The sequence below is a fragment of the Sebastes umbrosus genome, chromosome 7 (genome assembly GCF_015220745.1).
Source record: "Sebastes umbrosus isolate fSebUmb1 chromosome 7, fSebUmb1.pri, whole genome shotgun sequence".
Taxonomy (NCBI): domain Eukaryota; kingdom Metazoa; phylum Chordata; class Actinopteri; order Perciformes; family Sebastidae; genus Sebastes; species Sebastes umbrosus.
Window position 1 is genome coordinate 22,655,818 of NC_051275.1, and position 14,843 is coordinate 22,670,660.

The 14,843-nt window shown below is 40.9% G+C and overlaps 1 protein-coding gene across 4 annotated transcripts in view; it reads right to left on the bottom strand.

The window, feature by feature from the left end:
• hip1 (huntingtin interacting protein 1) overlaps positions 1 to 14,843 on the bottom strand; it is a 60,577-nt gene that overhangs the window by 8,718 nt on the left and 37,016 nt on the right. For 3 of the 4 annotated variants that reach the window (XM_037775775.1, XM_037775777.1, XM_037775780.1), the window contains exons 9-25: positions 14,223 to 14,280; positions 13,979 to 14,054; positions 12,512 to 12,655; positions 11,755 to 11,852; positions 10,977 to 11,049; positions 10,638 to 10,821; positions 9,538 to 9,626; positions 9,180 to 9,296; positions 8,729 to 8,830; positions 6,838 to 6,840; positions 6,215 to 6,409; positions 5,888 to 6,035; positions 5,436 to 5,522; positions 4,312 to 4,419; positions 2,847 to 2,983; positions 2,589 to 2,699; positions 2,328 to 2,386 (exon numbers count right to left, since the gene is read on the bottom strand). In XM_037775775.1, coding sequence (XP_037631703.1) covers positions 2,328 to 2,386; positions 2,589 to 2,699; positions 2,847 to 2,983; positions 4,312 to 4,419; positions 5,436 to 5,522; positions 5,888 to 6,035; positions 6,215 to 6,409; positions 6,838 to 6,840; positions 8,729 to 8,830; positions 9,180 to 9,296; positions 9,538 to 9,626; positions 10,638 to 10,821; positions 10,977 to 11,049; positions 11,755 to 11,852; positions 12,512 to 12,655; positions 13,979 to 14,054; positions 14,223 to 14,280 — 1,789 coding nt within the window. The remainder of the gene's footprint in view (positions 1 to 2,327; positions 2,387 to 2,588; positions 2,700 to 2,846; positions 2,984 to 4,311; positions 4,420 to 5,435; positions 5,523 to 5,887; positions 6,036 to 6,214; positions 6,410 to 6,837; positions 6,841 to 8,728; positions 8,831 to 9,179; positions 9,297 to 9,537; positions 9,627 to 10,637; positions 10,822 to 10,976; positions 11,050 to 11,754; positions 11,853 to 12,511; positions 12,656 to 13,978; positions 14,055 to 14,222; positions 14,281 to 14,843) is intronic. The other variant, XM_037775776.1, reaches the window with a different exon arrangement.

A 14,843-nucleotide genomic window follows, 5' to 3' on the forward strand; every position in this document is an offset into this window, starting at 1 on the left:
ACACTTTCACTTGTCTTTCTCCACAGAGATGGTTGTTGTTGTTCTAGCTACTGATAGCTCAAGTTTATGGTTAAGTCATGGTTTCTTTGTTAATCTTAGGGCTGTCAATTCTTTAACGCATTAACGCAACTTGATTTTGATTGTAGCGGGCTCAGTTTTAGAGCTAGAGTGAAGATCCTGGTATGGTAAATGGTAAATGGACTTGGACTTATATAGCGCTTTTCTAGTCTTCCGACCACTCAAAGCGCTTTACACTACATGTCAGTATTCACCCATTCACACACACATTCATACACTGATGGCAGAGGCTACTAAGGTGCCAACTTTGCCCATCAGGATTTAATCTAAATACTCATTCACACACCGATGGCTATGCCTCCGGGAGCAATTTGGGGTTAAGTGTCTTGCTCAAGGACACATCGACATGTGACCCGGAGCAGCCGGGGATCGAACCACCGACCTTCCGATTGGTGGACAACCTGCTCTACCCTCTGAGCCACAGCCGCCCTATATCATATCGGTATCATACGAAACTAGAAAACCTAAGGAACAACCCTAACCCATGTCATACTAGCTTGTCTCGAAGGAGGTCAAATAACGCTCCAAACTTGCGCAACTGTCATGGCCATTTTAAAAGGGATCCCTTGACCTCTGACCTCAAGATATGTGAATGAAAATGGGTTCTATGGGTACCCACGAGTCTCCCCTTTAAAGACATGCTCACTTTATGATAATCACATGCAGTTTGGGGCAAGTCATAGTCAAGTCAGCACTTTTTTATTTTAAATGCAGTACCTGTGAGGGTTTCTGGACAATATTTGTCATTGTTTTGTGTTGCTAATTGATTTCCAATAATAAATATATACATACATTTGCATAAAGCAAGCATATTTGCCCACTCCCATGTTGATAAGAGTATTAAATACTTGACAAATCTCCCTTTAAGGTACATTTTAACAGATAAAAAATGTGTAATTCATTTGTGATTAATTGCAATTAAATATTTTAATCGATTGACAGCCCTAATCTTAATACAACTTACTGCTATAGTATAGTGAGTAGAGAAACCAAGATAAAGCCGATAAAGTTTATGGGTCACCTGTACTTCTATTTCAGGAAAATGTGATATTTTTGTAAGCGTAATGAGGTTGATCTTTTTGGTAGATCTAGTTCAAATCTTCTTTAGATGCAACATTCTTCAAAGGAATACTTCACCCACGAAATGATCATTTGTATATCAATTACTCAAACTGTGTTACCTTGAATTCTTGTTTTTCTCGTATGTCTAAAAACAGAGAAAAGACTATGATTTGAAGTAAATGGGGGCCGCGTTTAACAACAGCAAAACTATATCAAAACATTTGTTTATAAACTCTCACACAACTTGTGCAGTAGGGAAAAAAATCAATACAACATAGGATCGCGATATTTTGCTTGACAATATTATCGATACATGGATGTCAAGTATCAACCTTTTATTATATAAACTATTAACCTCTTAACAATCTAACTGCTGGCTGCTCTGTCTTTCAGAGGTTGTTGCGGGCTCAGTCTTAAAGCTAGAGTGAAGATACTGGTATCATATGAAACTAGAAAACCTAAGGAATCGATTGGTATCAACCATGTCAAGCTTGTTGGGAAGAAAATAACACTAATAACGCTCTAAATTTACTGTAAATTTTGGCGAGGACAAACTGGCATGGCCATTTAAAAAAGGGTCCCTTGACCTCTGACCTCAAGATATGTGAATGAAAACTCTGAGAAGAACAGAGTGGAAACTGTATCTAACAGATGTTGACAAACTACAGAAATTGCAGATGAAAAAAGGTAATAAATCACAATATATCTTATCGCAATACTCAGCATATCGCAAATGTTTAATAAAATCGCAATAATATCGTATCGTGGAGCCTCTGGTGATTCCCACCCTTACTGTGCGGTATAATCCAAGTCTCATTTATCCAGTTGTTTGCTAAATAAATAGTAAATGAGACTTGGATTATACTGCATGAGTTGTGTGAGAGTTTGGAATCAGATGCATTTATATAGTTTTGCTGTTGTTAAACGCGGCTCCCATTTGCCTCAGTTTGTAAAGTCTTTTCTCTGTTTTTTGATTCTTGTTCAGCGTGGAGGCATGCAAGACGTTTTCATCAAGAATTCAACGTGACACAGGTTGAATAATTGATATACAAATTATCATTTTGTTGGTGAAGTATTCCTTTAAGAATTCAGTTAATTTGAGGTTTAAACTTTTTATTAGACCCTGTGTGTAAACATGGAGACAATCTACGATTATTATGACGGCAAAAAGTGAATCCGTGCTTTACCTCTCGTTGACTTCCATCTTGACTCCTGTATCAACTGCTCGAGACTTGTTGAGCATTTCCTGTTGGGATCCACAGAGACACAAGAGAAACAAAAGAAAAACACTTTGAAGTTAATAATCCTGGAAAGTGAAACCGGGGGCAATGTTTTCACACAGCTTTCAAAGCGCCGCCCACTCACACACACACACGCAGCAAGTGCATTTAAATACAAAACATCTGCCACCAGATGACCACAATTAAACAGACACACACTTCACGCACCTCTATCCTGGCAGCTGCCAATTCCACAGCGGCAGAAGTGGAAGCCATTTCCTGCTCCACCAGATCTCCCAGCTCCCCTTGCTGCAGCTCCAAACCCCGAGGACGCAGTTTCTGAACGAAAAGACTGAAGTCAGTATTAAAGCAAACACATGGCCAAATTTAACCTTTCATCATGGTCATACAAAAACTCTGGGGACGATTTGACCCATTTCATGTTCACAGAGTGCAAACGTTAGTATTTATGTATGAAGTAGGGACCTCTGCAGTGGCCAGAATGGCCTCCAGAGCCGCCTTCAGCTTGCCGTTGTCTGCTGCAGCCAGGCTGCCCTGCTGCTTCATCTGGTCCAGCAGAGCCAGCGCTTCTGCCCCGCACGCCTTCACACTCTCTGACAGGGCTGACAGGAACAGAGACAAGGACAGGGAGGATGCATGTCATTAGAATAAATACACAGAAAGAAAACCACATATAAGTCTGATTTCCTGATAGATATAATATGTAGATCAGAGTTGCCAAGTCCGCTTACTAAAGTGTCTTTGGGCGTGTTTTCCTGAAAAGTCGCTTAAAAATATTGGTAGTTGCAGGTTGCAGGTTGTTTTTTGAGCTTTCAACTTTTATAAGTTTAGTTAACAAGGAAAATGTAAAGTTACAAGCTAAAAATGGATGCAAAAATGACATGAAATGTTCAACATCTTTAAGTTTATAACAAGAAAAATGTAGAGTTACAAGTTAATGATGCAAAAATGACATGAAATGCATGCAATCCAAAATAAATTCATATATATGAAGTGATCAAGTGGCTGCCTCTCTCTCTCATATTGCCTGTTTTGGGCTTTTTTGGGGGTTGAGAGTTGCTTCTTTTGGGCTTTCTCTTGTGAGATCTGGCAACACTGATGTAGATGCTCTTTTAAGTGTTAAAGCTAACTATCATTTACCCTCCATTTTATATTAAAATACCATATTATTTATTGTGTAAACTATGATGTGTATCAGTGCCACTAGTGGCTGCAGCTGCAGTGTTAATTATACTGACATCCCCTCAGGCAAAGTGTCAACTAACAGCTGAAACAGCCACTCTGATGGGAGGAAGAGGGGAAACCAAAACTACCTCAACAGCAGCTGTCGGCCTGTTTTTTTTAGATGCAGGACAGCCAACTGATTCGCATCAAACTGTAAAACACACAGGCTTTCAAATGCTGCATTCAAATGTTTCGGTAAAGTACGGACAAATACAGCGTCCATTGATTTTCAGAGCCACAGCTACAGACGCCGCTTCAGTTTGACCCAGTTTTAATTCTATGTTTTGTTTTTTAGTTACAGTCATAAGACTGCTGGCCAGACCTCTATTATATTTAGACATGTTAAGACTTGCCCAGGCGTCTACTCCTGAATGAAGTCAGCAACTTTGTTTTATTCATGCATGTTTTGGCTGAAAGACAAGAGCTATTTCTAATTACGGGACGTTCAGACATATAGACTGAAACAAGGTATTACCAGAAGATTACACACTAACATTAATGTATGTCCTAGCAAATAGAGGGACAATAGTTTTAATTTAAAATGCCCAAACTTACTGTACACATGTAATAACACATGAAGAGGTATACACTGCTTACAGACATGTCAGAGCATGTACATGTCTGGGAATGACTCTCCCACAGATTAATATCAGGAGAGAAGAGGAAACTATTATCTGCACACACACACACACACACACATACTTACCATCAGCTTGCTCCGCAGGCAGCATGTGGGAGGTGGCACTACCCTGAACGATGGTGTCGCCCACCAGGTGGCCACACTGGGTCACCACTCGTACCAGCTCAGATACACCTAGACCAACAAATCATTTGAAATCTTTAGGACTTCCCCACACTCACACATGCCTCAGTCAACATAAACACATACATATAGAAAACATTGGTCACCTCACATGACTATTTTACTGCTGTTTTGAAGATATATATATTTCTTTTTTTATCCTGTTTGGCGTTTTTACTCTTCCATATGCAAAAAGTAGCATTCTTTAACACAACTTAACACTTAGAAGGGATATTAGATTATAAGATAGTAACTAGCAAACAGCTATAGCTAGCTATAGTAGGCTGAATACAGAGCTATATGTGGTCAAACTTATTTTTCAGTTAGGAACTACCATAGAAATGTGACACACTAGTACAGTATATATGCATCATGTCGACTTTGGACCCACTCTGTTTTTATGATTCATATTTTAAAGCCCCCACACACCTGTTGTACATCCTCACATGTGTTTACTGATTAGACCTCTTCTATGGTGTCTCTGTACAGACCGTGGTTGATTGACACTTCTTAGTTATGTTGCACCTGCTAGAGCACTTACATCATTATCATTTATAAAATCAGTGCAGAAAGTGGTGATATCACACCAAGTCCCTGCAGAGCGTCCCCCAGCTTCAACTTGAGCTAATCAGACAAAAGTAACTGAAAACACCTGTGTGGCTATGCAGGGTCTTCGTGCCTTTGTAGCCAAGTGGTTACAGCGCATGCAACATTACCGCAACATCCCAGATTTGATCCAGCCCTGGGACCTTTGTTACATGTCATACCCCTCTCTCTATCCCCCTATTTCTAGTCTCTGTCTCTACTGCACACTGTCAAATAAAGGTAAAAATGCCACAAAAAAATATATATATATTAAAAAAAGAGAGATAATTTTATCATGTGTTGGCTGGTAACTATGGTGTTCATGAAAATGCTGCGTAGCGAAAGAATAAATCAAAGGTACCACAACATCGGTTAAAATACCTAATTATGTACAAGCTTATTACCGTACACATAATGTATCCCTTACAAAGCTAAACTCTCACCTGTGTTGTCACCCAGGAAGGCCTCTCTGACAGATTGGAGTCGCTCCATACAGTTTAAAGAGGCCTGACATCTGGATGCTAGGTAGTCTGCAGAGGGAAAAAAAGGGAGAGAGACATAAACATCTGAGCATGCACACAAACATTGCTACACACAGTGAAAATTGGCATCGACTAACACTCATACGATTTTGACGATTAATCGATTAGTTGATTTATTCAACAGATCTATGAAATTGAGTTTTTCCACAAAGAATCACATAAAAGCACCACTTTAAATCTTGTGTTTACCAGAGACGTCCTCAGAGGTTTCTTTGAAATAAGTCATTCAGCATGAAAAACGACTAATCGACTAAAGAAATCTACGTTGACTAAGACCAAATCAACCGATTAGTCGACTAATCGACTAAGAGGGGGCAGCCCTAATCCCATCACTGAATTACAGCAGCTCTGACCTGCGGAGCTGGTGCAGCTGATGTGCGTCGGGTCGTCTATCTGAGCCAGCGAATCCTGGATGATCTTCTGTGCCTCCTCCACAGCTCCCTGCAGACTGGACCAGCGAGCTGCGACCAGCTGGCTCTCCAACGCCTGCTCCCTGCTCTCCTACAGACACACAGTTGATGTTATCACACCAGCCTTTATTAGAAACGCTTGAGGGTTTGAAATGAAGATGTTCATAGGACATGCTGGGTTCCTTACTTGCTACCGAAACATCTTGATTTATTACAGCTAATTAAGGAAGTCAATTAAGAAAGATAATTGAGAAAATGACCATTCGTCACCTTCTCATTGAGCTGATTCTGCAGAGCTTCTGCCGTCTTCACCCCGCTCTCCCTCTCAGTCGCCAGCGAGCTCTGGACGCGCTCTAGCTCCTCCCCGCGGACTGCCAGCTCCACCTCCACCTTTGACAAGGACTGCACCAGCTCCGCCTTCTCAGACTCCAGGGTGACCAGCTGGGTGCCGAGCACCTCACTCGACTGCGTGGAAAAAATAAAAGATGAAGGGGTTAAAAAAAGAAGATGATTTCGAGGCACAATGGAAGACATGGTTAGGATAATACGTAGCTGTCATGACATGTCAGGATGTGGTATGATGCGAGTGCTCTGACCTCACAATAAAAAAAACACTATCTACAGCCACTGATTATAACAATATCGACTCCATTTAAGTTTGCGGAGAGGCGTACAGTCTCCAGAGAGGTTTGGGTTGAGGTCAGGTTTACAATCAAACAAACACTGGGAAGCTGCGGTTGTGCAACTTGGCTGCAAAGCAACTGTGGCAACAGAGTGAAGAGTTACATCAGATCCTGTGTATTGGAAGTTTGTGAAATGATTATTAACTAGTTAAATACTGAGGTGAGTGCATGAAAATGTTCTGCAGGTAAGAAAAAACGTGTGAGACTTACAGCCTGAGTCCCAGCAGGTCCAACAGAGAGGCAGAAATATTAAGAGATGAAGGAAAAGCAGAATTAAGAATATAGATGTGAACTGTGCAACAGCTAGTGAGAGCTGGAAGCATGTGACAAGAGCGATAAAACGTGGGCTGTGTGTGAAAAGGACTATGGAGATTAGAGAGATGGAGGAGGAGGAGGAGGACAGAGAGAGTGACAGAGTTTATAAGTAGAGGCAACAAAAGTAGGACGTCAGGAGTGGGTGGCAGAGACGGATGAGAGGTACGCTGCATGTGCAGAAAAACATCTGGAACTGGGGGCGGAGGGAGTCAGGAGCAATCAGTGGGGTTGTGAGGGTTAATAGCATGAATTCATGGCTTATTGAACTGTCACTCCCCTTGTTATCCCCTTCAAAATATTCCTGCAGATCAATTTTTGCTAACACGAGTATACTGAAGCGGCTGCATTTACACAAGCAGTTGTTTGGATGAGATTTTACCTCTTCTGTGTTTTCCTTCTGGTCTCTTCTTTTAACCCATTTGTGCCCGGCTGCAAATTACATTTTTAAAATCGGTCAAACCGTTTGGCTGAAAAGTGAGTTTTTCTTATCATACTGGATTTAGTATTTGGGAACTTGAGAATACTGTTTTTGCAATAAACTCCATAATATTTTAGGAAAAAACAGTATAGTCCCGTGTGCCCAAATACTAGATCTAGTATGATAAGAAAATGGCTTCATCTCAGAAACTAAAAGGAGCATAATTACTGTAAGTGTTTGGTTGAACTCATATCAAGTTGAATATCAACGATATGCACATACTGTATATGCAGTTTGAAAAAAAATATTTCACATGCAAAACATTTAATAAACACAATGTTAGCATTTTTCCTTATTTTTCACAAATCCTGAATTTGACTATTAATAGAAGTGTGATTTTTCTGAACTAAAAATGTCAAAACTGTACTTCCCCAAAATATGTCCATACCAAATTTCAAGACTTTTGACCATACAGAACAAATGCTAGGCTTATCATACTAAATGTCTCTGGGCACAAATGGGTTAAAGAAATGCTCTCAGTCGCCTGCTAGAAGCATCAACTTGGCTTCTCAGTTGTGCAGAGATGACAAATGCAGGCCGAGAGAGGACCAGCAGGAAGCAGTAGCTGTATTAGAGGATGTAAACTATATTGTGCTACTGTTTAAACAATTTCCCCACTATGAACACAGATTCGCTGATGTCAAAGAAGTGTATTAGCATATGAATTCTGTCAGAAACCGGATGTGTTTGAGATTCTGCGGCGGGAAGGACAGTCAGTGAGTAAGACGGGAGATGATAGAATGACATAAAACCTTAAATGGAGGGAGTGACAGACGTCTTATAGATGATAAGATAGGAGGTGCAAAAGCAACACGAGTTGGGAAAATGTGAAAATGTTATTGACCACTTGTAGTCAAGAGGATTTCGTTTTCACAGTGTGAACAGCCCAATCCAGGATACAGATTGGTATATATTATAGCCTGGGTCTAATTGTTCTTGGTGTCTGAAAACAGGTCCCATAAACAGCCGATCCATATTGTCGACCTTTCACAAACACAGCACCAAATACCGTATGTAACCAACGCTACAAAAGTGGGGTGAGATCATCAAATAATTGATGACTCGATTAGAGCTTGTGAGACCAGCAGCCCATTTTTAGATGTTATCCAGACTGTGCTCCATTAGGATCACCCAGGTCTGTTAGTCAGGGTGAAAAATGTCACCTCATTAATCTTTTCACACTTTCTTGCAGCAGCCGCTATTATCTTTTTTAATTGGGACTGTTATAAATGAGTTCAGTAACTTTTCACAGAAACTTTTGGGGGTACTAGTTTTTGCAGATTCAAGCTTTTGTGTGAGGAGAGTGACCTGTTGTGACGAGACCATGGTGGTCTTCAGGGAGTCCAGCTCCGTCCTGCTGGACACCAGCTCTCTCTGGAGCTCCTGAAGCTGCTCCAGCTGGTCCCTCTCCTGAGAAAAGAGAAGTCAAATCTTACTTTAGACAGCTCACATCAGCTCAGCTCAGTTTTGTGGGAGCTTTGTACAGGTCCATAAAAACAAATCAAACAAAAAACAAACAATTCCTCAAAGCAGTTTCTTTTGTTTGGATCATTTTGTGGCCAAATGACTGCATTGTGGATCCCCATAAATCCAATCTTCACCTCATTATTTTCCTCATGCACCCTACAGTAGTGAGGTTCAGCACTGTTGGACCCACAGCCAATCATTTGACTGCAAAACACAGAGTTGAAAGCACGGGGAGGGGGGCTACCTCGCTGTGCGTGTTTGGCAGCGATAACAAAATTAATTTCGTACTAACCTGTCTGTCTGCACCCTCCTGAGCGGCCTTCACCTTCTCTTGCATCTCTCTCCTCACTGCGTCCACTTCATCCTGTGCTGCCCGAGCCACCGTCATCTGCCGGGTCACCTCTGCGTTCTGCACACACAGCGAGAGAAAGAGAGAAAGAGAGAAAGAGAGAGAGAGAGAAGGACACGGGACACGCAGAGAAACACACCAAAATAATCAGGACAGAGGCTGTATATTCAGCTTGGGGGATATACAAAAAGGACAGCAGGAGGACAGAACTTAATTTAACTTGGATGTCTTTTTTAGGATGGGACAAGGACACGGCGAAGGATTTGATTAAACATGAAGAAGTAAGATTTGTGTTTCTCACCTTCCTCAGCAGGTCTGCATGACTCTGAACCAGCTCGGAGTATTTTTCCTTCAGTTTGGTGTAGCGCTGCTCGTTGGCCTGAGCTTTTTCTGGTTACAAACACACAACAGAGAGAGAGAGAGAGACAGACATACAGTTATTAGTGTTTATCCATTACTTCTATTTACCTTTTAGCTAACTATTTAAACTGTTTATCCATTACTTTTAGCTAATTTTTAGCTAACTATTTCCTTATCCACAGCTTTTTTTTATTCTTGTACCATATTCTTGAATAGTTTCTGAACATCTTTAACAGTTGTAACGACCGTTGGATTTATGCTGTTTACCTTTTGTTATTTTCTCACATACTTGTCGCTGTAGCATCTCCATTTTTTCTTCTTCTGTAAAGTGTCTTATTTCACCCATAATGCATTGTGCAACAGGCTAAGTCAGTCTTACATTTGTTACTCATAGAGAAGCTTTATGCTGCAGGTAAATTTAAATGTCTACAGCAAGTCTGACTTTAAGTTATATTTCAGACAAAGACTAGGTCTTTCTTTATGCAACTGGCCCCAGGTGAGGAACACTGCAAGTAAATCATGTTACGACCTCTACTTCTCTCCTTCCATTCGCCTTGACTCACTGTTTTTGATATTAAAGCACTAAGTGTTCTTAAATCCCCAACTTTCTGGTCTTATTTTAATCAGAGCATCAGATAATTCCTCTAATACTCACAGCAATTAAGTGACAACAAGAGTAGCTCTCATGTTTGCTACAACTTTTAAATATCTGCAGTCAACACTTCTTAGTTGAGTCATGGACAGAAGAAAGTCTTCACTGTACGTTAAATGTGCTGATGTGTCTAACGTCCCTTGTTCTGGATAAGTAGGACATGGCAGGTATTGTGGAACACACATCAGATTTGTAAACTGCTTTTAGAGCTTGCCAAATGGGTGGGATTTGTCAGACTCAACAAAAAAAAACGAAAGAAAGAAGAAGAACAAAGAAAGCTTCAGTGATTACAAACTATTTTGGTATGATTGACATCTTTCTGAATCATATAATAATGTGATAACGTGACCAAGAATCTTCCTGCTAAAGTGACAGGTGTCCAGCCTTACTCTCTATCTCCGTCAGGCTCCGCTGCTCCTTCTCCGTGTCCTCTCGGACCCTCCGAAGGTCGTCCAGCTCCGCCTTCAGGAACTCGCTCTCTCCTGCAGCCTGCAGCCTCAGGTGGCTCTGCTCTGCAAGCTCCGCCTCCAGCTCGTTGACACGCCCCCTCAGCGCCTGACACAAGCGACCACTCTGGCGAGGGGTGGAGAGAGAGACAGAGAGAGAGAGAGAGAAAGAGAGAAAGAGAGAGAGAGAGAGAGAGAGAGAGAGAGAGGGATGAAAACAAATTAACAGTTGTTTCTTGGAAACCTTTGTAGATGGAGATGAGTGGTTCCTCTCCTCTTTACCTCCAGTCTGAAAGACTCCAGCTCGTCTTTGAGGGCCTGGATTTCCCTCGTCAGCTGTTCAATCAGACGGTCTCTGATGGGTACAGACAAAACATCAATCAAATATAAAATGCATCTAAATTTGGGCTGTCAAAGTTAACGCGGTAGTAACGCGAAAATGGGTTCTATGGGTACCCACGAGTCTCCCCTTTACAGACATGCCCACTTTATGATAATCACATGCAGTTTGGGGCAAGTCATAGTCAAGTCAGCACACTGACACACCGACAGCTGTTGTTGCCTGTTGGGCTGCAGTTTGCCATGTTATGATTTGAGCATATTTTTTATACTAAATGCAGTACCTGTGAGGGTCTCTGGACAATATTTGTCATTGTTTTGTGTTGTTAATTGATTTCCAATAATAAATATATACATACATTTGCATAAAGCAGCATATTTGCCCACTCCCATGTTGATAAGAGGATTAAATACTTGACAAATCTCCCTTTAAGGTACATTTTGAACAGATACAAAATTTATTAATTATCGATCAATCACGATTAACTATGGACAGTCAGGCAATTAAATATTTTATTCGATTGACAGCCCTACAATAAACTTTATTATCACTTGTAACAGATACAAATGAAATCTGTCTTTATTCTGGCCTGGATTTTTGTATGCATCTAAATATACGTCAAATATTAACAATAATTTAGCTTCTTGACATTTGTTTAATTATTCTGACAGCTATAATCATGCAGAAACACAAATCTAATGTGACGTTTTCAGGCCTTACTTGTCGTCCTTCCGCATGCCGTTCTGACTGTTGAAGTTGAAGGGGTCGGCAGCAGCCGTGGTGCCAAACAGGTCGTCAAACTTGGTCTCCAAAGCAGGCTGTGTTTTTAAAACAAGCAGGTTTAAAAGAAAAAATCTGATGAGAAATGATCTATATAAAGCTTACACTTGCACCATTTTATTGTTGTCAACCTGGGTTATTATTTTGAGTTTCCTCATCTTTCCTAACTGCATAATTACAGTTATTATGAAACACACTCATTGCCTACTGGAGTTTGTAAATTCAATCCACCTTAGTGCCTCTTTAGTTTCATGTCTTCTAATATACTAATATACTTAGGAGTCTTCATCAATCGTTCCCATCTGCTCATTCACTGTCAATAATCCAGGTGTTTTGCAGCTGGACTGTGGGTCCAAAATGCTATTAATTACCTCATTATTTATGTTTAAAAGAAGACAAATGTGATTTTTTTCCAAAAGTCAGCTATGTGAAATTTAATAATTAACACCATGACATACCAGCATTAATATAAACCAGATGTTTAGAGTAGTCTTAGCAATAATCTGAAAAATATGTGTTTTCACTGGGGACTCATTCATGTGTACACTGCTGGCAGGTTATCTCTTCAGTTTACCACTTTGCATCTGTTCCCTCCAGACTACTCCACAAATACAACATCCTTCCTCCAACCATCTATAAAACAGATGGGTTGAATTTAAGAAGGTACCACTCAGGGACACTTGTCTTGTTTAGTTACCGGCAGCACGGGGACGTCCGTGTCCACCAAGTCGTCTGTCTCCACCACGTGCTCCGACTCGGGGGACGACGACTCGGCGGGGATCACGACCACAGGGCTGATGTGCTCCGACAGAGCTGACGCACGCAGGAAGTTAGGAGGGTTCTAAAAGAATCACAAAACACAATTTTAATCACTTTTTACTGTTAGCTTCTACCAGGCTTTTGCAGAAAGTAGTGAGAAGTGAACCAAAATGTCTTAAGCCCTTGAAAACTGATCTTTGCTGCAAGTTTAAACAACAAAATAGTAAATAGAAGGGGCAATTTCCCCATTGAGATCTAGATTATATCAATATCTCATTCATCTTGTGTCACGATTTTAGTGTCATAGCAACTTGTCGGAGCGAGGCTTAGCATACACAGTATGAAGAGATACAACAATAAAGATAGAAGCATTACAAGCAACCTTTATTAACGTTTGGGGATACTAAAAATGTTGTTTGAATATTGAAATTTGTTTCCATAAAATGAAAAGTGAAGGAGTGCAGTTGCGATAATGTGCAGGGCATATTTTTGTCACTTCCTGTTAGTGATGGTTATGAGTTACAACCTCTAATAGATATGAACAAATATAGGACAGAGTGTGAAAGTACATATTGTGAAGGCGGCCTACATGACTCTTTTATCATTTCTATTTATATTATATGTAGCAGCGTATATATGCCGAAGCATGTCAGTAAAATGAAGGGGGGTTGGTAAACATATATACATAAGATATAATCAAGATTTGTTTTAGAGTCTATAAACAACTGGTATATAAAGATGAACTATCAAAAGGCAGCAGAGCTTTTTGATGGGAAATGAATCAAAGGGGATCTATTATGCTTTTTTCCCTTTCCTTTAGTGTGTTATATAGTTTTTTGTGCATGTAAAAGGTCTGCAAAGTTACAACGCCGAAAGTCCGCGCCAAAGGCAGTTACTCTCCCCGACAGAAACACTGCTCCTGAACGGCCTGAAACACCTCGCTTGAAGCCTTTGGCGCGGACTTTTCTTCTGTAACATGGTGATGTCACCAAGTAACACATTTGCATAACGGCTAGTTTGGCACGCCCTAAAACAAAGCTAGTTAGATCGGAGCTGGAGGAGAGTCCGAAAAGTTTGGTTCGGTGGACCAATCACAACAGAGTGGGCCAGCTGACCAATCAGAGCAGACTGGGCTTTTTGGAGCTCAAACAGAGCGTTTCAGACAGAGGGTGAGAAGAGGTGCTGCAGCACAGCCGGTATGAGAAAAGTAAAACGTTTTTTGAACATTAAAGCATGTAAATATGTTTTAATAGAAATCCCGAATACAAGTGTGCACCTGAAAATAAAAATAATAGCTCCTCTTTAATCACGTGGCAAACACCTGAAAGAACATCCGTGGGCGAACTTGAGGCTTGGGTGTGGTTAAAATGTGTAAAATGTACGAGGTGGTGAGGGCGGTCATTACCTCAGGCAACTGTGGGATCTGAATCAGCCTCTTGAAATACTGCAAGTTACTGGAGCGATAGAACAGACTCTTTAACCTGAAACAGAGACGGAGAGAGATAAGGACAGACGAAGGAATAGACATTAACATTGTAAATTCATTCAACACGGTACTAAGAACTCAGTCCTCGGGGTCACACTCAGTCAGCGAGTGGAGTGAAACCGTGACCGGCTGCATTTCCTGCGACTGCAAGTGAACTTCATACTTCTTAAACTGTTCCTGGAAGCGATCTCTGTGGCCCTGGAGAGTGTCTGCTGGAAGGCCTGCAAGCACACACACAACACAAACACGTCAGTGCTGCTGGGACATCAGAACCGTTCAGGTATTCTGTGTCTACATTTATATAATATTTGAGTGCACATGTGGATGATGGGATTTTGTGCATGAATGCATCAAAGCTGGGAGGTGAAAGCCTTAAAATCTCCCAAACATCTTCTTTTCAGAAACTAAGAAAAGGCTGGTTGAAACTGAATTGCATGCATTTATGAGTTTATCCAGCGAGGCTTTGGAAAGTTTCAGGAGCCAAAGGGTCTGAAAAATTCTTTAACTCAGAGGGGAGCATGTCATCTTTGAATCTTTGAAGAAAAGTGTCACGCATTTTAAGTATTCACACACATTATTTCTGTGCCGCAGGAGCTAAAGGTAAAGCTGGAAACTCAGCGACTGAAGCCAACGCTGCTCTCATAAATCTCATGCAAAAAAACGAGCTCATACGAACAGATGTGTGAAGTGGCGTGTTTTGAGTGATTCAAGAGAATTTGTTGTGTTTAAAATTTTCCACAAACTTAATTCACGAGAAGAACAAGTCATATACGGACAGTCTTTT